The 26,784-nt window shown below is 39.2% G+C and overlaps 2 protein-coding genes across 5 annotated transcripts in view; one reads left to right on the top strand and one right to left on the bottom strand.

The window, feature by feature from the left end:
- Positions 1–22, top strand: part of LOC146452022 (intraflagellar transport protein 57 homolog) — an 11,529-nt gene extending 11,507 nt beyond the window's left edge. The window contains exon 16 of the mRNA XM_085098266.1: positions 1–22. This exon is cut by the window's left edge and continues 1,296 nt beyond it. The gene's annotated coding sequence lies outside the window, so the exon portion shown is untranslated.
- Positions 23–3,967: 3,945 nt separating this feature from the next.
- LOC146452020 (uncharacterized) overlaps positions 3,968–26,784 on the bottom strand; it is a 42,184-nt gene continuing 19,367 nt past the window's right edge. The window contains exons 1-2 of one of the 4 annotated variants that reach the window (XM_085098305.1): positions 25,436–25,753; positions 3,968–4,720 (exon numbers count right to left, since the gene is read on the bottom strand). In XM_085098305.1, coding sequence (XP_084954431.1) covers positions 4,302–4,720; positions 25,436–25,532 — 516 coding nt within the window. In that variant the 5' untranslated portion in view covers positions 25,533–25,753 and the 3' untranslated portion in view covers positions 3,968–4,301. Of the gene's footprint in view, positions 4,721–7,328; positions 7,503–23,088; positions 23,806–25,435; positions 25,754–26,784 lie in introns of those variants that run through there. The other 3 variants (XM_085098304.1, XM_085098303.1, XR_014859850.1) reach the window with 3 other exon arrangements.

Raw genomic sequence — 26,784 nt, 5'->3', positions numbered from 1 at the left:
TTAAAGCATTCTCCAAACACGAGTCCATGTATTTATTTTATTATCAGTTGAATGAATTCCGTGGAATATCGACACTTACAAAAGAAAACCTGTGTCATTGTATAATGTAATTCTAGGGATTTGATTGGCTTAGCGGCCATGGTACATATGAGCCATTATGCCATACCCGAGAAATAGCGACCACTAAATTGTCTTCTGGTTGTTTTGCAAAGAGAAATCAGCTGGATCTAAGAATATTTCTTGACAGTTTTTAATAAAACAATTATTCTACTCGTGCTCGTTGGATATGAGATTATTATAACCAACCGCCGGGGCTACGCGCCTCGTAAATAACGCGCGAAACGGGTACGAATACGTGAGGGTTATTGACCAGTCCCACGGGGGTATGTAATTTATTTCCCTGGTGCGTCTGCCGCACCTGAGGGCTCGGCACGAGGTGTATCATATATCCCGGAGGGACATGTCAATGTTCTGTTGGTGTGGTTTTCTAATGCAAACAAAATATTTGTTCTCTCGTCAATAACATTCCATGTATACGGATGAATTGCAAATATCTTTCCGAATGGCCTCAGTGGAATTTACAAGTGATCATACGGGATGTTCAACGTGTTGCTCTCTGTTTCAAATTTGCATTATGCACTTCGTTTCGTTGACAACGGAAAGACAGAGAAGAAACTGTATGAAAAATGGAATTCGTTGTCTTCTCACGGCTCAACCTTAAGAAGGCAACTCGAACAGTGGATTGGATGGCATTGCGGAGTTTTCTAAGAGAAAGAGGAAAAAAGTGAGACGTGATTCATTATTGAAGACTTTGAAGTTACGAAGGTATGATTCTATCGAATAGTTTGGTTTTATTTCTCAATGGTTAAGACTATGTTCGTCCTGTGCAAATGACTGATATAATAAGCAATTATTGGATGAGGTTGAGCATGATAGCGAGAATTATCAAGGCCGAGGTTTGTGTTATCTGCCGAAGCCGAAGGCTGAGGCGGATTACACAAAGCGAGGCCTTGATAATTTCGCTATCATGCGAAAACCGAATCCAATAATTGTTTTATTATACAATTATAAATGTACAAGCGTTGAGACATTTCACAGAACAACAACAAAGTAAGCCACGCAATGACACGTTTCAGTGTAAACATCTTTATTAATGACAGCCGTGAATAACGTGTAAAGCGGAATTCAAAAGGTTTACAGAAAGGATTTAAGCTTAAAACATCTGAAAACGTTTCAGGAAAAACTGAATCGAACTGAAACTTTTGAACAAAATACTGTTAAGTTGTACGGTCTTATGAAAAATGTTCCCGATTTGCGTTTAATGAATGTTGACATTACAGTTGAAGAAATTAAAATTTTTCGTTATCTCTGAATGAGAGTTCTGTACAATAAATTCCTCTTGAGAAAGGCTAATAACAGGAGATAACTGGTGCGGATTAATAGCCACTTCCTCACCTCTCACCTCGCACTCTGTCGTCAGGGTTTCCGACATTTTTCTCTTGGTTGAAATGTCAGTCCTGCTATAGCTCCGAATGCTGGATTCATTTCTGTGCCCGCTCACCGCCATGATATGCCTTGCTTCGAACCCGGACTTGTCCAGGATTGTAACCGCCGTTGCCCTGATCGAGTGATTGGTGTAACACTTTGAAAGTTTGGCTTCTCGAGAGATCCTTTTCATTTTTTCACCGAGCAAACACTCTCCGACAACCATGTTATCGTACCACACTTGATCAGATATGCCGGCGTTTTTCTTCGGCCGCTGAAACAAAAATTCGTTTGAGGGATTCAGGTGCTGTTTGTACCGTTCAAATGAAGCCACAGGACAGTGTGGTCCTGGTTTCTCGAACATCACGCCTCCTTCAAATCCTTCATCATTTTCTCGTCGGTTCTTTGTGAGTTCATCTGTTGTTTTGCACACATATTTTGCACCTTTGCCATCCGTGCTGAATGAAAAATCAGCTTTTTTGAGTTCACGAAGATTTTGCCTTCCTCGGCGACAAAAGTACAACATAACCTCGAAAAAAACTTTGTTTTGAAGCGTTTCCGGGCTGTTTTGGTTAAAAACATCGCTTTCGTACAGCTTTTTAAGATCTTCTTCGCAGATCGGTGGCGTGTGTTCGACTTTGGCGAGCCCTTGTCGTTTTAGTTCAACGCACTTGGCGCCAAAAACTTTGTTTGCCTCGGCAAATGCTGGATCGTTTATTATATCGAAGCCAAGAGTCGCCTTGAAGTGTCTGCCCAGTCCAAATCTCAGGCTGTTGAGAGTGCTTTTGGAATAAGAAGTTCCATCGACTTTCCTAGCTTCGGCATAAAATAGTTTGAGCACGTTACTGATGCCATCTTTGGTTTGCAGTTCGGGAACTTTCTTCTCCTTCAAATACTGCTGTAAAACTCTAAGAGCTGTCTTGGTAGCTCGTTTGGTGTTCTTTGCGTCCTTGTCGTCAACCGAGGCGTCCTAAATCCGCTTCTGAGACTGACGCGAATCTTGGAGCGGACTCCGCCATGACAATCTTGCTCAAACCGCCGGCTAGCTTGTCAGGTGACGAAAACCATTGTCTGCAAAAACGCGTCATACCTACATGCATAAACGCCAGTGTCTGTAGATGTGACGCGATGACACAGCGCCATCTAGAATTAGCGGGGTGCTTTTAGCCAATCAAAATTGAGATAGCATCAGCATTGTATAATAATAAGTATTATTGTCGTAAACTGTCGGTTGAACGAATGACTGTCCATTTAGTGTTACATGTTTTAAGGGAACTCGGTGGGAGACTAAGGCGAGATGAACATATTCATTGTTCTACTGTTGTTATCGCCCATTGTTTCAGCCCTCTCCCCTCTCCCCCGTTACAATCAAAGCCGCCACCAGCTTCTCTGATTATCAGGAGTAATTGAATACATTCCCCCGAAAAGAACAAGAAAACCGAACCATTTGAAAAATAAGTCGCAAAATTTGAGCAGTTGTAAAAAATCAGTTTGCTCGCATGCGCGTTCATCGTCAGTCCAATTTTTCTTCAACTTTTTTTTTTCTTACTTCCCATAAAAAGGTAAGGGATGTTTCTTCAGCTCTATGTTAAATCAATTTCTTCCCTCATGTGTAATATCTAAAATAACATGGCTACAGAAAATATTCAAAATTTATTCAAAAATGTCTCAGAAATACAAAAGTCTTCATTCTCTAGATTTAAGGAAGGCTATGTAATGCCATACCGAACCAACTTGAAACAACTAAAGTACAGTTATTTTAAAAAAGAAAAACACGATTTACTTTAGTACGAATTCTTAAGAATGAAGACAAATACAGTACTTATATTCTACAGAAAATCAAACCAACTCAGTTTATGGCTTGCTTCTATAGTCATAATGAATCTTCTCCATTTTTGCTGTCGTTAAATGTTATAGCTAACACAAGCTAACGTTTTTTTATTTGCCTCACATTTGAATTGTAAATTGTCAACTTTGATTGATATTTTCGTTTTAACTTATTCCTTTGCTACCCGCCTCGACTAGTAATCTCGCTATTTATGGGTAGCATTTATTCCTCTTTCATGTAAATTTGAAAGAAACACAAAGTTGAAGTTGAAAGGCGAAGTGTTTGTACTTTGACTCGCTGGACACTGCCACTACTGCCTACAGGACAGATCCAGTACTTTTTGTTTGCCGCTGTGGTACTTGCAAACCGCAGTTAATTACCCGTTTTTTTACTAACTCGTTCACAGTCGCTCGCTCGAAACTGAAGCGCGCTAGAAGGTGCGCGGGGAAAGACGGGAAGAGGAGTAAGAATCCACTTCGCGCTCGTTCCCATGCTCCGCCAGGTCGTATTCGCACTCATTCCCAAGCTCCCTTATAAAGAAGGGAATAGACTGGGGGACTGGGACCAAACGTGACATACATTGGTATATATCAGACAATGTGATTAGTCTGCCACATGGAGAGCGGTTTTTAAAGTATTTCCATTACAGTCAAATCGCTCTACATGTCATTTCATTTATGCTACGAACAATAAACGACGTGCAGCTTCAAGAAAGAAAACTACCAGAGATCTAAATAAACTACAAATAAAATACAAACCATTTATCAAGTTTAAATCAGGAAAGCGACGAACAGTACGAGTGAAATTTCAGCGTGCAAAATTGCTTTTTTCTGTGGGCTAAAAGATCTCTACAGTTGCCCTATGTACCACTAGGCAAGACGGACAGTAATAAGTAAAAGATTTCTATGCAATTAAAAAAGCGTTTGCCTTGAGTAATATGATTATTCAAATTATTCAAAGAAAAAAAAATCAGAAATCTTGCCGTTTTCTAGCGACAGCCACAGTTTATTGGAATAGCCTTGGTCCAGAGCTTCTTCGTTGCTCCCTTTGCTGTCGCCAAGGTAACCGGCAAGCTCGTGTATTCAATAGGAACACAGCAGGGTGTCTTAAACTTTTTCTTTTGGTCATCAGAAAGTGGAACGTCATCCAGGTTGGCGAGGTGACGCATTAATACGTCATCAGTGACGTAGGTGTTGTCTCTTGCGTCGAGACTGTAGGGGCTGTCACATGACCCATTACAGTAGCTAAACCTGATAGGGATTCTGGGTGATATGATCAGGTGGTCCATACGCAAAATGGAGACATTAGCAAAGAAGGTCTTCAGACGGCAGTGTGACTTGGCAGCTGCATACTTTAAACGTGTTACATTCAGTGAAGGATCCTCATGTTCCTTGAGATGGACTTTGTCTGTTGGGAAAAAAATGTAATTTTAGCAGTGTCTTCCCTAATGTCAGCTATTTCCTTTTAAATTCCTGTCAAGGGAAACAATCTATTGAAAAAAAGATGGAAGTGGAGCAGAATAACTTAATCCACAGTCACACTCCCTAGTCTCCTTCGTTTGGGCTCAACACGCAACGATCTCCCTCCCGGCTCCTGGACTCAACTCGCTCAACGATTGAACTACCACAACGCAGTGCGTCTCGTATAGAGAAGAGACGTTACATTCGATTTCGTGCCAAGGAAGACAGAGAACGTCATTCTAATAAAATATCTCTCTTGTCGCTCAGCTATGGTAGAAGAAGAGACGCGCGCAGATGTGCGTAAAGGGCGTCTGACAGGAGCAAATTATTCCCACATGACTATACTGTAGCCCAACAGTACAGAGAAACTACTTGCAATCTGCGAAATCACAGAGTTGTTTCCTTTAAAACGGTATTAATGCAATGAAATTTTGAGATCAGTTGCCCTTGGGTTCAATACCTCTCGATACTGTCCACGTGATCAATTGGATCAAGAAGTGGCGTGCATATTTCGTACTGTAATCGAGGAATATTTTTTGTGGTCCATTGGGGCTTGTACTACCTACTGTGATGACGTCACGATACAAATCATGGACGAAGACGTCATAATATCGATATACAAAGTTTATTAACACTCACCAAGGGAGTTTTACAGTGATAAAATAGGTACTTAAATTACAATTACCTGCAAGTAAAACTACAAAATTACAATTATCTGCAAGTAACACTACAAAATGATTACAACAAACTACAGTTAAAACCACTGCAGAATCACCTTAATTCAGTACAATAAATTGCTTGATAAGAAACAATGCTGCCACAAGATTGGCTCTTACAGTAATTTGTGTTTAAAGACAGCAAACAAAAATTCGAAAAAATTGAAAAAAAAAAATAAATATCGATTTAAACAAAAAACTGATATTGGCCCACTCTCACTTTTATTGGCTTTTACCGTAGGTATGTGAACATTTGATGTCTGGGAGGTCTTTTGTTTTATTTATTTATTTAACCTGAAACCATTCAACGAAATACTTCATGGTGTTATCGATAGCGGTACGTTTTTTTTATTCCACCACACGCAGGCTTGAAGACATGTTTTTATCTCCGGGGGAACATTGATGATACACATTAGTGTTTTCGCTAATCATGTGATCACAGCAATCGGGCCTCGCCCCCTTTTATTGTTAGCTGGAATAAAACCAACGGCAAAACAGGTTTGGAAAGCAGGTTTACATCAGAAGGAAAGGACGTGCACAAAGGTACCTTTTTATCGATTTGGTGAAATGTCTGTCCGAAAGCAAGGCATCTTGCTGAAATTAGTCACCGGAGAAATTTGGATTCATTTGTGATGGGAAAACTAGAGTTTATATATCGGTGAAAACTCACCCCTAATTTGCATAACATGAAAAAGTAATGTCTTTTGCTTTCAGAACACAAACTGTCGTTTTAAAACGCACAAAAAAATTAATGCCAGCTAGGACTTTGAGAAAGGCAAAGGCACTTCCCCAAACAACGAAAAACAAGGTTAAACAAGGTAAAGCGTCTAAGGCCGACTTGTGGAAAGTCGAGAATTCGATTTGACCGATTCTTAGAAAAGCTTATCGCGATTCAGCATAATACCAACCTCGTTCCCATACTCTTCCCGTCCCGTCCCGTCTCCAGGGAATGGGAAGAGGAGAGACCCTGGGAAGGAAGTTGCATAAATATTTGAGACGATTGCAACCTTCTGAAACTGAAAAAATTCCACGAAAATAAGAGGTTGTCTTCATGAAATTTGCGTTTCCCGTGTTAAATGCAGAGTGGGTTTATGTGACGTCATAATGTTCTAAAATCCAAAACTAAAGAGCCTCCAAAGTTTTTATCCTCATCAGGTATAAGAAGCCGTATATTTATAACTGTTTACAATTTTACAGCTCCATAGCGTCCTTCGTTTGGAAATCAGAGCAGTTTGAATTTCACGGTTATGGAGTTGCGTGACAAAGAGCTACGATCGACTTTGTTGAAAAATATATGCTTATCTCATTATTTTTAGCCTGTTAGAAGTTAGAACATTAGAGAAAGTGCTTATGTATGTGGTTTTAGTGTTCAGTACTGCTAATCAGTCGCTAGATAGCCAAAGCAAGTTCCAGATGTTAACACTATTTTCAGTTGGGCCGCCATATTGGTGTTCCACGGTGGTACACCAAGATGGCGGATCCAAACTGGGCTCTGTAAATTTCTGCAAAACATTTCGACGGAAATATCTGACATTTGGGGAGACGTACAGGCCTAAAATTTGGAGAATTGTCTCCTTTAGTCATATTCTATAATATCACAACTTCTCAACGCTTTCCACTGGATGGTTTTTGATTAATTTTTTTACTGCATGACAGTGCATACCTTCCATAGCTTAAGCGATTTCTAATTCAAACACTATAAGCCACATGATGACAGCTGCAGAAATAAAAACACAGCCGATGCAAATAAGATCACTTCTTTCTTTTTCAATTCGTCAGTTCGTTCCCCAGAAGTGATACATTGGTTGAAAAGCAATAAAATTAAGGTGCAAAGATTACCTTGTTGCGTAGGGTGCAATGAGGCGGGCGACCTTAACGGTGCAGCTTCGCAACAAGCGACCAAGGACAAAAGGATTAGGATCATTCCGTTTCCCATCTTGTGTTGGTGTATCGGCTGCTTAAGTTTACAGCGAAAGAGGATCAGTGATGGCTTCAACTGAAGCAATTTGACGCTACTCTGGCTTTTATACCCTCTTAGTTTTGATTTACTATGTAGGGATTATAACAGTGATTCGACATGGAGTCACGCCCTTTTTACTAAAAAAGGAATCGATGTTACAAAAACAAGGTCATAAACAACGAAGATCAGCACGTTCTTTTGTTTTTTTTAAATTCAGGCAAAGGCAATATATTTATTTCTTTGTTTAAGATAAATTAAAGCCGATTTCAGATATCATGGGCCATCTTCTTCGATACTCGCTAATTTCTCTTAATCTTATTCGGCATCTGTAGACCGATTTCTGGAGAGAGAAACGGTTTACATAAGATCGATGGTGGCATCAACATTTTCCCCACTTTACAATCAACACACGCATAACTGTCTGATGCAGAAGTAACTCCCCCATGCACCCATTGTAACAAGGGAGAACAGATGGAAAAACAGTATTATTTGTTACTTCGAAAGGCTACGTTTTGTTAGTCACCGATGTCTCGGTTATATTAACCCGCGTATAAACTGATCCTTCCTTACGCAAGCTGAAATTATCACCCGTAAACAGTATGGGATATTTAAAAGATAGGTATTTACTTTGAAAACCTTTTATGGTTTTAAAATGGCTGACATCCTTTCGCATTCGGCTTCTGTGTTTATCGAAGAAATTTGTAATGAAAAAAGGAAGGAAACGCTTAATCAATCGATTGATCTAAAACCCAAAAAATTCTGTTAAATTCTGTTTTTGCATGATCTTGCAATCTAGACAGCTTGCTATGAAGTCGAGACCAATATTTAATCAAATATCAAAGACAAGGTAGAACATAAGTGAAATCTATTAAATAAGGTCACCTTCATCCTCTCTTGATTAGGTACATTTTAGCTGCGGATAATGATTACCTAGAATCTTTCGGATTTTCGTGTAAAAACCCATTGCTAATCACTTGAAGCTTTCACTGTTAACTTTTTCTCCTCAGAAAAAAATTAACACATACGTATTATTAAAGCGTCCATGAATCAACATGATTTTTAAGTTGAGGTCCGAACCTGCGAGTAAATAGAAAATAAGAAAGCTCTGGATTTATTTAAAACGAAGACTTGTACTGCCGCACACGCTTCTAAATATCTTTTGGCTTGGCTTCCTAAGCAAAGAATCATAGCAGCAACAATGTCGAGTCTTCTAGCTGTATGCACAATGATTGACTGCTGCTATACGGTTCGACTGAACAGACAACTTTCATAACAGTTGTCAATAGGAAAGGATTGATTGTTGTAAGCGAAGAGCTCTCCCCAAGAACCTACTGTTGCTACATACTATTATTCTCTTATCTCCTCTCTTAATTACGTTCATTACCTCGCATCTTTTAGCTGTAGATTTTGCAATACTGTAGGAATTTGCAGAAATTGCATTCTGCACACATTGCGTTCCTATCAATACAGACGTGCCTATCAATACAGGGAGTCCAAAGTTTAATTTTTTAACAAGATTCTTCCAATCTTGAATTGAAATCACTGTCAAGTGGTGTTTATCTTGTCCCTCGTGTGTTGAAAGACTATTTTGTTAACAATATCAATATCTATTTAATTTAAATTTTACGTTCAATAGTTACAAACCACAATTGTAACAACGGTGTTACCTCTCCATTTCATCTTTAATCGTAACTAACAACTGAGTAAATTGACAATACCCACAAGGTCAACGTTCAACAGTGTTTTTAAGTGTTTGCTCAATTTGCTAAGTTATCAGTTCGTCTTTGTGGCGCCGGATCAAATGTTTCCGTTGTCGGATTGTTATCAGACTGCGGTAATCTATGAGGTAGCCCCTAAAGAAGGTTGGTATTGTTTAACCGAAATATTGGGCAAAAAAATTATTTTAGCTATCAGCCTTGCATTTGATTTTGCGGTAATCTATATTTAACTTGGCTAACGTAATAGGGTTATGAATTGTTTAAATCGAACTGAGAGTGCAAAAAAGATAATTAACACTAAAAAAAATTTATGTACAGCTAGAGCTACTACTGAGTTTAATAACGAAGTGAATATGATTAGTTTGAACAGTTTTTTCTTGGTTTGAAGTGAGGAGTTGATGCAAATATAACAACGACGACCTTTCCAGAACAGAATCCACGTAAAAGATGTTAGCAGGTTCAAATTATTTGTTTACAAATAACAGCGGCATCAGTAGCATGTTTATCTTTAATAATCTTAAAAGAATTAAACGCCGTCGCGACACCGCGCCGTCGCTCCTCGTACGTTTTCAGTTCGACGGGGCAAAAGCTCTCCAGTACGCACGAATTAATCAAGTACTTGGATTTGTAAAATGTTAAATGGAAGCTAAAGAAAACAATGAATATAGCGACCAAGAACGCGTAGGTGTTTAAAACCTATTTCACAGTTTATGTTCAACACTATAATAGTATCACAAGGTAGAGCTGAACCCGGAGGGGGGGGGGGGGGGGAGGGGGGAAATCCCATATAAAAGTGATGGCGTGATCGTCAGAAGTGAATTTTCCAGAAAACATCCTTAAAAGGTACCACAATTCTGTAGCATTCTGTCAATACGGTGAGGGTAAAAGGAGGAATGAGTTTGCGGAATGGAATGTGGAAAGACGTGCGGAATGGCATAATTATGCAAAATAAGAATTGCAGAATGACATAATCATGCGAGATACGATTTATGCATAATGACTCACAGAAATACATTTAACTGAAAAAGCGCACCTTTTTTTGGGCGCCAATTTACAAATACAGCCTTTTTGTAACCATTTCAACCGAAGAATGCATCACAAAAACCCAAACAATGGTATCTTCGATTTCAAACTTTTTTCCTTCGATTCTCATCGCATAGCCGTTGATGCAATATAGCAGCTCGTGGACTTTTATCGTTCGAGAGTGAACACAAGATTTGTAATACATTTGCATTAAGAGGTTTGTTTATTTACGTAACCTGGTTTCCATTCCACACGAGTCGTCCGCCATTACGGGAGATGTATGCAACTCAATCGAAGGCTGGTTAAATTTGACATGTTTCAAGCTTTCACAGCGCCTCGCAGGAAAAAGACGTGAGTAAAGAACCGCCTCTGTTTATTTTTGAAACGATTTATGTCACTTGTCGAGGATTTATCTGGTTATGACGAATGTGTTGTGGTTCGGTCATGCTCATTTCCGTTGTTTTACGTTTTATATTAATCATACACAGCCAAACACACACACACACACACACACACACACACACACACACACACACACACACACGCAAAAAATAAATAAATAAATGAAAACGAAAATAAAAATAAAAATTTAACCGCAATCTATACCGCAGAACTCTTTCCCCGTATTTTGACGTGTAGATTTCGGTTTTTTATTTTCGAAGGAAGGGTCTTGATGTAACAAATTTTCAACTCCAACATTTTATAAGAAACTATATCTAAGCAATTCGGGAAAGATTTCCGCACAGCCCCATACATTATTTATCTATGCACAACTGTCACACTAACCCACTTCCAAAAACGACGAGCGTGAAAACAGAGTGTGAGTCGCAAAATGTATAGATAATTATGCATGGGGCTGTGCAGATATCTTGACGCAACTCGTACTAAAAATACTGTAAGAGACTAATGTCACTTGAAGCCTCGGTAATTAATACCATACCGTAATTCTTATCTACTTTCTTTTCTTTTTCCTTTTTTTTTTTATTTTAAAAAATCGATATAAGCTTGCATTGTACTGGTTATCCCATACCATGAAATCCCGGTTTTAAGTCCCCCTCCCCTGCTAATAAATCGCCTCGATTTTTGGGCCATCTATTTGTAAACGAAAATTTTATTCCGTGATAAACCCCTACCACTTTTCCACTTATAGTCCCTTCTTTGATCTTCATATAAACACGTAACACCCCTTCCCCCCTTGCCCCTAAAAAAGCCGTTGACATTTCCTTTTTACGTATCCCCACCCGTAACCGGAATTTTACGGTATTATGGTCTGTGCCTCATTACAAGAGCCTGTGAAGTTTTCCTAGACTCAACCTATTGTTGACTTTTTTGGTTTTCCTTGTTTTATCTGATTGGTGAGTATCACAGGTCTCGCAGAGGTAAACCCATAAATGGTTGGATTGCTCAGTAGCTCAACAACAGTAACTCAAGTAGCTCTACAAACATGTAATCTAACCACACTTACACCCCAGGGGAGGGGGGGGACTCTTACATAAAACTGAAGGGTCAAGCCGTCAAAAATGTTGAACAGAATGTTCTAAATTGTACCAGACTCTCTTGGCATAGGTGTGGCCCCAATGTAGTTTCCTTAAGGGTTACCAAAACAAAATATTGAAATAATCAAGTAGTTTCCTCATTGCACAGAACAGAAAAGCTTTCCTTTGAGGTTTTGAAAGCAGAGATTCAGATTTCTACCGCAATGGTACAAAACTGCGCATTTTCAACCCCTGTCAGGGACAAGCATTTTTACATCGCCCTAAAATTGACCTCCCATTTCCCCTTGGGGTGTAGAGCAATAATAACTAACTGTTCACATGGAGTTAACGTTTGGCAACAACAACAACAACAAGCAAGAGAGGATCAAAAGTATGAATTCTCCATACATGTTCCGATACATACCCAGCTGTTCACTATTCATGACTTTTTTTTTAGGTCAACCATACAACCAGAGTTTTTTTGTTTTTTGTTTACGTACACATAATTTTTTTAAAAATTAATTTTTATGATTCTTGATGACTGACCTAAAAATAAACCAAGGGGAATCGTCATCATTCCAATAAGTCATGTAAGACCATTAGAGGATTAACCCCACACATATACTTGATCCTCTCTTATGACAACCAAAACTATATCCACCATAACTTTAGCTGGTAATTCTAGCTGTCATAGCAGTTTCCATGTCCACATATATAACGCTTGTAATATGAAAACTCAACAAATAGTATCTTCATTTAACATAAAGTTTGAAGATACTTAAGCATAATATAAACAAGGCTGTTTTCACGCAAAAAAATGAGTTGTTCATTACATAATTAGGGACCGATCGTTTATTACGTCCCAGGGGGTTGAACGAGCTCTTTTTGGGGGATGGGGGGGGGGGGGGTAATTTTGTACCTTGTACGAAAAGTGAGGGGGGTAAAATTTTAAGGATACCAACTAAATGTATTTCGCAATCATTCTTCTCATCAATCCTAGAGTTGGTAAAATCGACTAGATACTTCTCCATATCGCTACTATTCTTCAGAGCGATAAAGCTCTTGCACGTAATAGGTTGAGTAATGACAAAGACAGGCAAACCGTGTATTTCATCAAGCAGTTTATCTCTGAAGGCTTGTTTCTCTGGGCAAAAAAATTGAACAAAAGACGAATAGAGATGGTAGGCTTATTCAAAATCTATATAATTATCCACATCCTTGATCCACATCCATACATCAAATGCTCCTGTACTGCTCTCAAACCCCGAGCTGCTTTGACCTTCTGTGTACCTTCTTTTGACGACCGTGAAGAATAGACTCCAGCAATAACAAAACATCATTCTAAGGTAAGTTCCCTTACTTGAATTTCGCCTAACTTCTGATTGTTTCTCTTGCCAGTTCAGATTCAGAGAGCTAGCGACTTCCGCATGTAACCAATCGTTGTCACCAGGGGCCCGTTTCTCGAAAGACCCGGTAACTTACCGGGCCCGATAAGTAATTTTGGTGACAAATGTTTCTTAACAGAAGTCAATTTTTGTCAGCTTTGAAAACTAAATTTTAAAATCATGTTATTCTATGAAAACATTGGCCAAGTACCATGTCTGTAATTGTTCTGTAATCGGCGAAAAACAGGCCCAGTAAGTTACCGGGCTTTCGAGAAACAGGCCCCAGGAATTTCTCAACAATTCAACCGCCAGGCCAACCTTGGGGGGGAGGGGGGTAAAATTTTCAAACTGTCATTGCAGTGGGGGGTAAAACGTTTGTTTGAGAGATTTTTTGGGGGGTAAAGTTTTCATACACTCGATTTTTTAGAAAACCACCCCCCCCCTCGGACGTAATAAACGATCAGTCCCTTAGTTATGTAATGTAATTTGAAAACAACTCAACAAACTTATCGTTTTCAAAGTGATGTTGTAATGTTCTTGCTTACAGTTTGTAAAATGTCAAAAAAAAAAGAAATGATTTAATGTGGAACCTTGCCAGTATACAACAAAGATGCATTATCATTTAATTAGGCCAAAATTTAAAAGCAAATTCTAAAAACTGATCGATTTTAGTTTTTATTTGTCTGAGACAGTTCAAGTATCAGACAAAATGGTCAGTAAAATAAGAAGAAAAAAAAGCCGAAAAACCAGTATATAATACTAACATATTCATTAAGGCTTTGCCCCACTATAAGCTAGCGTAATGTTGAAACACCTACTTAGATACCCACTTCAAAGATCAGAATAAACAATGTTTGGGGTAACACGTTTTATACTTTGAAAATAAAATACAATGTGACTGGATTGTTCAGCCATTGTGATGGATGATAGTTGTTACAGTGGTGAAGAAGCTTTTTCTATCTTAGGAATATTTTGGGATGTTATCAGTATGATTTATTTGCAAGTTCTTCTAACTGTAAAGTATACACGCTGAAGGTGATTCCATCACTTATAAGTCAGAGGGACATGCACTATTCATGGTTAAGAATGGGCATGGGTGTTATTTCAACACGTTGCAACAGTTATTGCAGTTCCCCTCCCCCTACCCCTCTCTTCTCCAAAGTAGACTGAATTTCATGTTTCCTCTCCGAGATTTTATGGTTAACCAGTACAATACAAGAAAGTAGGCTTCAAGTGACATTAGTCTCTTACAGTATTTTTAGTACGAGTTGCGTCAAGATATCTGCACAGCCCCATGCATAATTATCTATACATTTGGCACACACTCTGTTCTCACGCTCGTCGTGTTAGTGTGACAGTTGTGCATGGATAAATAATGTATGGGGCTGTGCGGAAATATTTCCCGAATTGCTTAGATATTGTTTCTGATAAAATATTGGAGTTGAAAATTTTATTTGTGTCATCAAGATCCTTCCTTCGAAAATAAAAAACCGAAATCTACACGTCAAAATACGGGGAAAGAGTTCTGCGGTATAGATTGCGGTTAAATTTTTATTTTCGTTTTTATTTATTTATTTATTTATTTATTTATTTATTTGCGTGTGTGTGTGTTTGGCTGTGTTTGATAAATTGATTAATATAAAACGTAAAACAACGGAAATGAGCATGACCGAACCACAACACATTATTAGTCGAAGTATTAGCCACTAATAAATCTGCCCTTTGCCGTAGTGCCAGCCTTGCATTCAGTTTTGTATCAGTTTTCACAACACATTCGTCATAACCAGATAAATCCTCGACAAGTGACATAAATCGTTTCAAAAATAAACAAAGGCGGTTCTTTACTCACGTCTTTTTCCTGCGAGGCGCTGTGAAAGCTTGAAACATGTCAAGTTTAACCAGCCTTCGATTGAGTTGTATACATCTCCCGTAATGGCGGACGACTCGTGTGGAATGGAAACCAGGTTACGTAAATAAACAAACCTCTTTAATGCAAATATATTACAAATCTTGTGTTCACTCGCGAACGATAAAAGTCCACGAGCTGCTATGTTGCATCAACGGCTATGCGATGAGAATCGAAGGAAAAAAGTTTGAAATCGAAGATACCATCGTTTGGGTTTTTGTGATGCATTCTTCGGTTGAATGGTTACAAAAAGGCTGTATTTGCAAATTGGCGCCCAAAAAAAGGTGCGCTTTTTCAGTTAAATGTATTTCTGTGAGTCATTATGCATAAATCGTATCTCGCATGATTATGTCATTCCGCAATTCTTATTTTGCATAATTATGCCATTCCGCACGTCTTTCCACATTCCATTCCGCAAACTCATTCCTCCTTTTACCCTCACCGATCAGGAACAAACTGTGAGTACAAATTTGTATTTCACTCAAGATGTTAAGAATAATTCTGTTTTGCTGCAAACTGCCAGAGCGAGGGTCGGAAATCCTAATGGAGAAAATTCTTGCCATGTGAGGGTTCTATTTGATTCATGTTCTCAAAGGTCTTACATAAGTACGCCGTTGAGGAGCAAGTTGAGCCTGCCCTCATTTGGAAGTGAAACTGTTCTGATTAACACATTTGGAAACAATGAAGCCTCGTTGAAGAAATGTGACATTGTTCAGTTTGCACTGGAATGCCAAGATCAGTTGAAAGTTTTTGTCAATGCTTATGAAGTTGAACTGATTTGTGGACCCATAGCCAACCAGACCATTGAGATTGCACAGCAAAGTTACCCTCATCTACAAGGCTTACCCCTTGCTGACTATTCCCGTGGCGATGAAGATCTTGAAGTAGATATTATGATTGGTGCTGATTTTTACTGGTCCATTGTCCAGAACCATGTGGTACGGGGGGAGTCGCATGGACCTGTAGCGGTTCGTACAAGGCTGGGTTATGTTTTGAGTGGTCCTATCAACATAGCAGGTGCATTGCAGAGCTCATCAAGTGTTAACATGTCGCATGTTATGAAGACAGAGTGTCAAGTAGTTGAAGAAGACTTAAAGTCAGTTGATGTCTCTCTGAAAGAAGAACTGAACAAGTTCTGGGACTATGATACTCTGGGAGGGAAGAATAGAGAAGAAGAATTCTATGAAGATTATCTTGCCAAAGTAAAGTTCAATGGTAGCCGTTATGAAGTTTCTCTTCCCTTTAAGGAAGAACATCCTACAATTCCAGACAACTTCTTGGTAGCACAGAAACGCCTCAGCTCCTCATTAGCAAGATTGAAGTCCAAGCCTGACATTCTACAACAGTACGATGACGTCATTAAGGACCAACTGAACTCTGGTGTTGTAGAATTGGTTGACAAGAGTCGTGATCAAGAAGTCATACCAGGAACTGTGCATTACAATCCTCATAAGGAAGTCGTGAAGGAAGACAGAACCACTACCAAACTACGAGTAGTGTATGATAATAGTGCTAAATCTCAGAATGAACCAAGTCTGAATGACTGTCTGCTCCCTGGTCCAGCCTTAACACCATTGATCTTTGACATTCTCCTACGATTTCGTCTCCACAGAGTTGCATTGATTGGTGACTTGGAGAAAGCATTTTTAAATGTTGAAGTGGATCCTGAACAGAGGAATTTGTTAAGGTTCTTGTGGATAAATGACATCAGTTCCTCGAATCCGGAAGTCATTATCCTTAGATTCACACGGCTTGTGTTTGGCCTTGTCTGTTCACCGTTCATTTTGAATGTAACCCTGCGAAATCACTTAAGCAAGTATGAAAACATTGATCCAGACTTTGTGAACACTGTTGTCAGAGCTTTGTATGTGGATGACTTTGCATCTGGAAAGGATTCGGTAAAGGACTGCTTCGAACTTTACGGAAAATTGAAGTTGCGATTCAGAGAAGGAGGTTTCAACATGCGAAAATGGGCATCAAACAGCGAAGAGCTAAATCAGTTGATTGAGAAGGAGGAAGCTAACCTGTCATCATCAACTCAGACACCTTCAGAAACCAGTCCTTCTTTGACAAAGTCTAGTGTTCTCGAAGAAGACCTCATCAAAGTGATAGGAGTTCCATGGGATAGGATAGAAGACAGCTTCAAGTTTGATCTCGCAACCTTTGCTACACAAGCATTGGATGGAACACTGACAAAGCGGAAACTGTTGAGCATCACTGCTCGATTTTATGATCCATTAGGCTTGCTGTCACCAGTTATGTTGCCCTTGAAGTGTATGTTTCAAGAGATTTGTCAGCTCAAGATTGGCTGGGATGAGGCCCTGCCAGAAGAGCTCTGTTTAAAGTGGAAAGAAGTACCAGAAGACATGTTGAGAGTTTCAGTGGTCAGTGTACCTCGCTGTGTCCTAGCTGGGATAGAAGCAGAAGATGTCATGTCTATTCAACTACACGGTTTTGCAGACGCGAGTAAGATTGCTTATGGTGCAAACATCTACATTCGGGTGACAACCTCTAATGTCAGCTATTCGCAGCTGTTAGCCTCTAAAACTAGGGTGGCACCCTTGAAGGGGGAGACGATTCCTCGCCTTGAATTGATGGCAGCATTGACTCTAGCAAACCTGATGACAGCTGTGTATAAGGCATTGGCTTGTACCATCAAGATTGATGCTGTGTTCAATTGGATTCATTCTCAGATTGTGTGGTGGTGGATTAGTGGAGAGTCAAAACAATTCAAGCAGTTCGTGCAGAATCGAGTAACGAAGATTCGAAGTCTCTGGAGTAAAGAACATTGGGGATATTGCCCTTCTGAACTTAACCCAAGTGACATTGCCTCGCGAGGAGCCAAGAGTTCCGATCTTGTTTCCAATGATCTATGGTGGAAAGGAGCACCATTTCTAGAGAAGGAGAAGGATCAATGGCCAAGCCCACCTAATTGTCCTGTTGGTGAAGGCACCAGAAGAAACTACAAAGAAATTGAAGAAAGAAGATGCAGATGGAATCTCACAAGTAATGACGGTATTGGTCCAAGCCCCTGCAAACATCTCTGAAGTCGTCCAACCAGAGAGATTTAGCAGTCTCAGTAAGCTTATCAGAGTAACCGCCCTTGTATTGAAGTTCATCAGACGGATTAAAAGAGTTCCAGAAATGAATTCAAATGTTAGTTCACAGGAAATAAATGCCGCAAAAATTCTCTGGTCCAAAGACGTTCAAGGGAAACTTGATGAAAGGGAGAGATCAAGTTCGACTTGGGAACAGTTAGGAGTCTTTAGAGATGAGGATGAAGTACTGCGATGCAAGGGAAGGATTCAGAATTCCTCACTTCCATACTCAGCCAAGTTTCCAATCCTGTTACCGAGAAAGCAGCACTTCACAAGATTAGTAATTACACAAAGGCATGAAAACGTGAAACACAATGGGGTTAGAGAAACTCTCACTGAAACTCGGTCACAGTTCTGGATAATCAAAGGACGACAAGCTGTCAAGGATGTACTCTCTAAGTGCATTACATGTAAGAAGATACAAGGGAGAGCTTTCAGTAGCCCACCTCCTCCACCATTACCTTCATTTCGAGTCTCAGATGATCTGGCCTTCTCCAAAGTTGGTGTAGACTTTGCTGGCCCCCTTTATGTTAAGAATATCTACCAGTCCAAGGGAGACATGTTCAAGTGTTACATTGCTCTATTTACATGTGCAAGTACCAGAGCTGTGCACCTTGAACTCACACCGGATTTGACCGCCAAGTCATTTCTAAGAGTGCTCAAACGTTTCTTTGGAAGACGAGGGATACCCAACCTGTTCATTTCAGATAACGGGAAAACTTTCAAAGATTCAGAAGTTCAGAAGTTCGTTCTTAACATGAACATTGACTGGAATTTCAATGTGCCCACTGCGAGCTGGTGGGGCGGTTTTTTCGAAATCTGCGTCAAACTTGTGAAAAGGTGTCTGAAGAAAGTACTGGGAAATGCAAAGCTTAGTTATGAAGAACTGGAATCAGCCCTGATTGAAACTGAAGGAGTGTTAAATTCCAGGCCATTAACCTATGTGTACAATGAGTTGTCAGAAGCTCCACTAACACCTTCTCATCTCGTAATTGGTCGACGTCTCTTGGAGCAACCTTCTGCTACCAGTGTACCTCTGAGCACTCTAGCCCGACGGGAACGATATTTGGAGAGTCTCCTCACCCACTTCAGAAATCGTTGGAGGAAGGAATACCTGACTGGCATCAGAGAGTATCAGAAACTTAAAGGAGAACCGAGAAGAACGATCCAAATTGGTGACCTTGTGCACATATATGCAGACAAAACACCTAGACAGCAGTGGAGAATGGGGAAAGTAGAGAAGCTGTTGCGAGGAAGAGACAACGTTGTTCGCTCCGCTGAAGTGGCGACAGTAGACAAATCTCTACGCAGGATTTGCATTAAGCGTCCAATTCAGAAGCTCTATCCTCTTGAAGTTAATGTGTTTGATGAAGGAGCAGCTGATATGGGAGCTGTCCAGTGTCACAGAGCAAGGAACATTTGTGTAGTCAGAGATGAAGATATTCCAATTGTGGTTACTGCATCGTAATTTTCAGATCTAAAACTTTGAACATTGGACTGAGTTTAACGAGTTATGTTTACAGTTTCACCTTATGATTGACTCCGTCAATCAGGGGGGAGTGTGTTGGAAACGAGTAGGAACTGGAACTAGTCAAATTCGCACGTGATCATTTGTATCAGATTTCTCGGATAGATTCTGGTTTTTGAATGTGACTCTCGAAGGAACTCTGGAACTATTACTTCTAAATGTAGCGGAATTTATCTTGTACGTCGGAAATAGCGGAATTCTTTCTCAAGGAATGTTATCATGTAATCTTCGACTTTATCAAGGATTAAAGAGTTTCGTCAAATATAACATAACGTATTTGCTTAAGTATTGCTGAGTGGGATATCACGGGGATAATATCGATAACAAATACAATATATAAAATCTGCAATTCCACAGCGACAAACCGATGAGTGGTGCCGGATCACTTGTACACCTGGATCAGCGAATAATGACGAAGCACGCCAATGACATACAGTGAATAGCCCACGTATAAGAAGGCTGTCGATAAAACCCGGAAGGTGAAACATTCCGGAATATTCCGGAACATCCCGGAACACGAAAAAAAAAATTAAGATACCAAAAAAAAAATAATAAATTAAACAAAAATAAAGGAAAGAAATGAAAAAAAGTGTGCATATTTATATAAAATGAAATTACATTGTATCCGAAAAAATTCATATAAGAAGAAGTACGGAGTAGGTGGGACGGTAGTACAATGGGGTGTTGTAACTGACCACACTGGATGAAGGTAAAAAAACTTAACACGACAGCGACATGATAGAGGTGCCGCATTCTGTTGATTCTCGGTTTGGTCTCTATCATGTCGCTGTCGTGTTAAGTTTTCTACGCAGTCCGATCAGCCTTGCAGAAATTTGAGTCATTTATATTTTTGGCTGATTAGATCTATCACAGATCCTGCGTATACTTGCAGCATTTTCGTTGTGCGGTTCCTTACAGATTGTTTGCTTTTACAAAGCTGTTGTCTACGCTTATAACTATTTTTCATATGAACAAAGTTTCCTGTTAGGCCTGTTTGCCTTTTTAAGATAAAATCCATTGAAAATAGCATGGAAGGGCAGAGAAGTTTTCGTGGCTTTCGTTCGAGAAACGGGTCCAAGCTCCCGAACGACCAACAAAGGAGAACAAATACGGAACGTGAGGCCCTAGGCGAAGACGCGGGAAGCCCGGGAGGGTTTTGGTAAAAAGACTGCGCGAACGACTTTTAGTTCCACTCCGAACATCAGGAAATTGATTTTTTGGTCAGTCGAGCCGGAACTGATCCATTTCTGGCGTAGCGGACGATAAGCACGTGCTGCAAATGGCGGGAAAGTACTTGCGCCTTCATTCAGTGTGGTCAGTTACAACACCCCATTTATCGTAGGTGCCTCATATATCCCCTATTATAATAAGGGATACATGAAGTACATACCATTGAAGTACATACCCCATTTATACTACCGTCCCACCTACTCCGTACTTCTTCTTATATGAAATTTTTTTTGAAAACAATGTAATTTCATTGTATATAAATACACTCTGTTTTTTTTATAACAACCTTTTTTATAAGAACGTCGAGGCTGAGATTAACCAAAATTTTAAGAACGTATTAAGAACATTATTCAGGCTGAGAGTCGATTAAGAACGTTTTTATTTTACTAATCTGTATATAAAATCAAGGTAACAAATGTAAATTAAACAAAATACTTAAGGGCATGTTTTGTATAACATTAACAATGGTGACACACATCTCGGTTTGTCATAATCAGCAGTTCTTGATAACATATCTAAGCAGGCAATGCACTTTGAGAAGTTTCCTGGTCACGTCTGCATTGCCGTTTACTGCACTACATGTAGTGTATACCATGTAATTTAAGAACATCTTAAGAACGTTTTCAGCCTCAAATCGCAAAAAAATATAAGAACGTTCAGCCTCAGCTCCAAAATTAGACGTTCTTATAAAAAAAAAACAGAGTGTATACACACTTTTTTTTTTTCATATTTCCTTTATTTTTATTAACCTTTTTTTCGTGTTCCGGGATGTTCCGGAATGTTCCATGTTCCTGGTTTTATCGACGGCTGCTAAAAACGCTGTTATCTGTTTGTATGCTTTTCCAAACACCGGAAATAGTTTGTACCAGATTAGAGACTTTATTTAGAACCTGCTCAAACGAGGTCATCGTGGTTGAATTTATTTGCGTCAATCTTGTTCGGTGTTTATTTCCATCAGCCGGTAATAAGCTGTATTTCGAAGAAATGTTGAAATTTTTTTGTTCCCTTATCTGTTTTTATATAATTCATGATCCTGAGCATGAGCCACACAAACATAATTCAGTGTAAATATATAGATATTCCGAGTAAGGAAACATTTAATCCGGCGCCACGACGATAATATGATAATTTTAACAACTGACTGGGAAGTACTATTTTGATCATTGACCTCTGGAGGGAACTTCCTTAAGTTGTTTAATGAATTGCTTTTCAAAGATAAAAATCATGAAACAATAATTAAACATTATCGTCATTTGCTTAGCTTCAGAAAACGGTTTTTTTTTTCTCTCTTTTTCCGAGATTGGATGAATTGAAATACAATTTCATGCGTCTCTTCTAGAGAAGAGAAACTTTAGCCCGATACGATGGGCAGGCAACGCTACAAAATATCAATTGGTTGATTACGTTTATCAATGGCATTTCAGCTTACCATCCCCCCACTGTTCAAGTGCCTGCAATTTTATATATTTCCCTTTAATTTTATACGTCTGTTTGTTGAAGTCAGTTTCAAACACGAGGGAGAGGGTCTCATCCGATTTCGGAGCGTGGACAAGTGGGTTGGAAAACTGCGGGACAGCTGTTTTTCTCAACCAACTTCGAAGTGTTAGAGCTGTCCAAGGAAGAGGATGCTTAATGATATCTTTCTATTTATCTCGCCTTCGCTTGAATTAAAAAAAAACCGATGAAATATACTATTGCTTGTGTACCATCGATTCCTTTTTTTGCAAAAATGGCGTGGTTCCACTTCGGGTCACTGTTAAACTCTCTGTAGGTTGTAAATCAAAACTATGAGGATATAAAAAGTAATACAGCTATTTCAATTAACGTTGTTGGACAAAAGCTTAAAGCTTAAAGACATCTTCAAAGAGGCTGCCACCTCATCCATTTGATATCTTAACATTTCTTTCATCACAAATGGCTCCCCATCGTATATCTTCTCTGGACGGACAAGGCATAGCTGATTTTGATGAACTTATTCATAAAAAATACACAGAATCTTGAGGTCTTGTCTTATAGTTTTATACTACGATCCGACAACATAAATTGAAATAGCTGTATACCCCAAGCATAGAATTGGAGACAGTGTTTATCACGTGCTTCCTTTCTGGAATTGACCCTGGGAACAACGTTTTTTTAACATTTCGGTGCGTCCTTGGGCACCGTCAGAACACTCATGGGCCTGGGACCAAACGCAACATGAATTAATATTCATCAGAACTTGTTTATTTCCATCACGGTCAAACCACATTACAATCACATCATGTAATTTGTTACAGTCAAACCGCATTACAATCACATCATGTAATTTGCTACAAAATAATCCTAATGATTTAATGTTCTTACGTCAAATGTTGAGTATGTAAAGGAAATTAAAAGACCTCAGAATAAAGTTCACGTTAAAAAAAAATTATCAACTCTAAAATGAAATCAACAAACATTTAATAATATCGTTTCGATGTCTGAGAATTGTTTTTTATGGGAGCTAAAAGATTTACATGCAAGCAAATAGCATTTGGTTCATGTCAAGCGATTATTAAAATATTAAAGAGAAGAAAATTGAAATCTCGCCGTTTTCTAACGACAGCCACAGCTTATTGGAATAGCCTTGGTCCAGAGCCTCTTTGTAGCCCCGTTTGCTGTTGCCAAGGTAACCCACAAGCTCGTGTATTCAATAGGAACACAGCAGGGTGTCTTAAACTTTTTCTTTTGGTCATCAGAAAGTGGAATGTCATCCAGATTGGCGAGCTCACGGATTAATACGTCATCAGTGACGTAGGTGTGGTCTTTGGCGTCGAGGCTGTAGGGGCTGTCACATGACCCATCACAGTAGCCAAACCTGATAGGGATTCTGGGTGATATGATCAGGTGATCCATACGGAAAATGGAGACATTAGCAAAAAAGGTCTTCAGACGGCAGTGTGACTTGGCTGCTGCATACTGAAAACGCGTCGTATTCTGAGGAGGATCCCCATGTTCTGTGGGATGGACTGTGTCTGTTGGTAAAAAAAATGGTAATTATAGCAATGTCTTTCCTAATGTCGGCTATTTCCTCTTAAGTTCCTGTCAACGTTGTGCAAGGGAAACAATCTATTGAAAAAAAGATGGAAGAAAACTTTCAATAACTTTTTGGTTGGAGCAGAAACAATGACAGTGCTGTGCGTCTTCTGCAGACAGTTGACGTCACACTCGATTTCGTGCCAAGGAGGACAACGAGTATGCCTCTATAAAGTATTTCTAGTCACTCGGGATTGGTAGGACAAGAGGCGCGCGCAGATGTGCGTGAAGGTCGCCTGACAGGAGTAAATTATCCCCAAGTGACTATACTGGAACCCGACAGTACAGAGAAACGGCTTGCAATCTTCATAACCACAGAATGCTTTCCTTCAAAATGGTATTCATGCAAGGAAATTTTGGGATCAATCGCCTGCACCTGATCTTTCGATACTGCCCACGTGACCACTTGTATCAAGAAGTGGCGTGCATATTTCGTACTGTACTCGAGGAAATTCTTTTGTAGCACATTTGGGCCGGTACTATCTACGGTGATGACGTCACGATACAATTCATGGACGATGATCGGTCGTAATATCGTTATCAATATACAATAAAAGCTGTCACAAGATTGGCTCTTAATTTGAGTTTAAAGACATCAAATATAACTCGAACCCCCACCCCCAAAACAAAACATAAATATCGTACTAGCATCGTAGCTTTTTTCGTAAGTATGTAAGCATCTGATCTTTGGGAGGTCTTTGTTTCATTTATTTAAACTGGAACTATCATTCAACGCAATACTTCATAATGTTATCGGTCCTCTCTTGGTAGCTATTATGTTTATTATTCCACCACATGACGCATGGTTGAAAACATGTTTGCATCTGCGGGGTATCATTGATGATACAATTTTTTCGCTAATCACGTGATCATAGCAATCGGGCCCTTTTTGGTTGGCTGAACTAAAACAAACGAGGAAACTGGTTTGGAAAGCAGGTTTACAGCAGAAGGAAAGGACGTGCGCAAAGGTACCTTTTTATTGATTTGGTGCCGAAATGTCTATCCCAACCAAGGCATCTTGCTGAAGCTAGTCGCCGGAGATATTTGGATTCATTTGTGACTGGGAAAAGTAGAGTTTGTATCGGCGAAAACTCACCCTTAATGTTTCATAACATGAAAAAATAATGTCATCTGCTTTCAGGTGAACACAAACTGTCGTTTTAGGTGCAAAAATAAATAAAGGTAGGACTTTGGGAAAGGCCAAGGCACCTCCTCAAACAAAGAAAAACAAGGTAGAGCGTTTAAGGCCGACTTATGGAAAGTCGAGAATTCGATTTGACCGATTCTTAGGAAAAAGAACATCGCAAATTATTAACCATAAAATACATGAGACGATAACGACGTTCTGAAACAGGCATTCAAAGAATATCAGAGGTTATCGTGATGCAAGAGCTTTAAAAAGCGATTTTTAATGCAAACCGTAACGCTATAAGGCATGTGATGGCAGTTGCAGAAATAAGGACAAAGCCGATAGAAATAACATCATTTCTTTCCTTTTCAATTAATCAGTTCGTTCCCCAGAACTGAAACATTGGTTAAAAAGCAATAAAATAAAGGTGCAAATATTACCTTGTTGCGTAGGGTGCAATGAGGCGGGTGACTTTAACGGTGCAGCTTCGCAACAAGCGACCAATGACAAAAGGATTAGGATCATTCCGTTTCCCATTTTGTGTTGGTGTATCGGCTGGTTTAGTTCACAACGAAGGAGGATCAGTAATGGCTTCAACTGAAGCAATTTGACGCTACTCTGGTTTTTATACCCTTTTAGTTTTGATTTACTATGTAGGGAGATTTTAATAGTGATTCGACATGAAAACACGCCCTTTTTTTCTAAAAAAGGAATCGATGTTACAAAAACAAGGGGTGCATACTATTTACGCAAACCACCCGGATGGAAATTTTCGACATAAATACGAAATGATTTGGCTTGCCTAAATTGAAGATGAATAACATGAAAAATGTATGAACATCAGCTGTAAATCCCAAAAGGAGTTATAAAAAAGCATCACTTTGACAAGAAGCCCATAATTTCAGAAGTACTCCAAATAGAATGATGCGTACCATTTGATTATCCAACTGGAATTTCCGGTTTTCCATGTTAATGGTAAGTACTCAACATAACCCACATCGTCGTTAAACAACGAAGATCAGCACGTTCTATTGTTGTTTTTAAATTCAGGCAAAGTCAAAATATTTATTTATTTGTTTAAGATAAATTAAAGCCGATTTCAGTTATCATGGGCCATCTTCTTAGATACTCTCTAATTTCTCTTAATCTTATTCAGCATCTGTAGACCGATTTCTGAAGAGAGAAATGGTTTACATAAGATCGATCCTGGCATCAACCTATTCCCCGCTTTACAATCAACACACGCATACGGCTGTCTGATACAGAAGTAACTCCCCATAGACCCATTGTGACAAGGAAGAACAAATGGAAAAACAGTATTATTTGTTACTTGGAAAGGCTGTGTTTTGTCAGCCACCGATGTCTCGGCTATATATACCCGTGTCAGTATAAACTGATCCTTCCTTACGCAAACTGAAATTATCACCCGCAAACAGTATAGGATATTAAAAAGATAGGTATTTACTTTGAAGACCTTTTATGGTTTTTAAATGGCTGACTCCTTTCGCATTTGGCTTCTGTGTTTATCGAAGAAATTTGTAATGAAAAAGGGAAGCAAACGCTCAATCAATCCGGATTGATCAGACAGCTAAAAAATTATGTTTGATGTGTATTACAACTATATATACATGTTTAAGGATACATTACACAGAACAATTTTAAGAGACATTTAATTAATCCATCTGCTTTGCAATCTTGCAATCTAGACAGCGTGCTATGAAGTCGAGACCAATATTTAATCACATATCAAACCTTCAGTAGAACATAAGTGAAACGTATTAAATTAGGT

The sequence above is a fragment of the Pavona decussata genome, unplaced genomic scaffold (genome assembly GCF_977016875.1).
Source record: "Pavona decussata unplaced genomic scaffold, jaPavDecu1.1 SCAFFOLD_381, whole genome shotgun sequence".
Lineage (NCBI taxonomy): Eukaryota > Metazoa > Cnidaria > Anthozoa > Scleractinia > Agariciidae > Pavona > Pavona decussata.
This window is presented reverse-complemented; position numbering and strand designations above follow the sequence as displayed.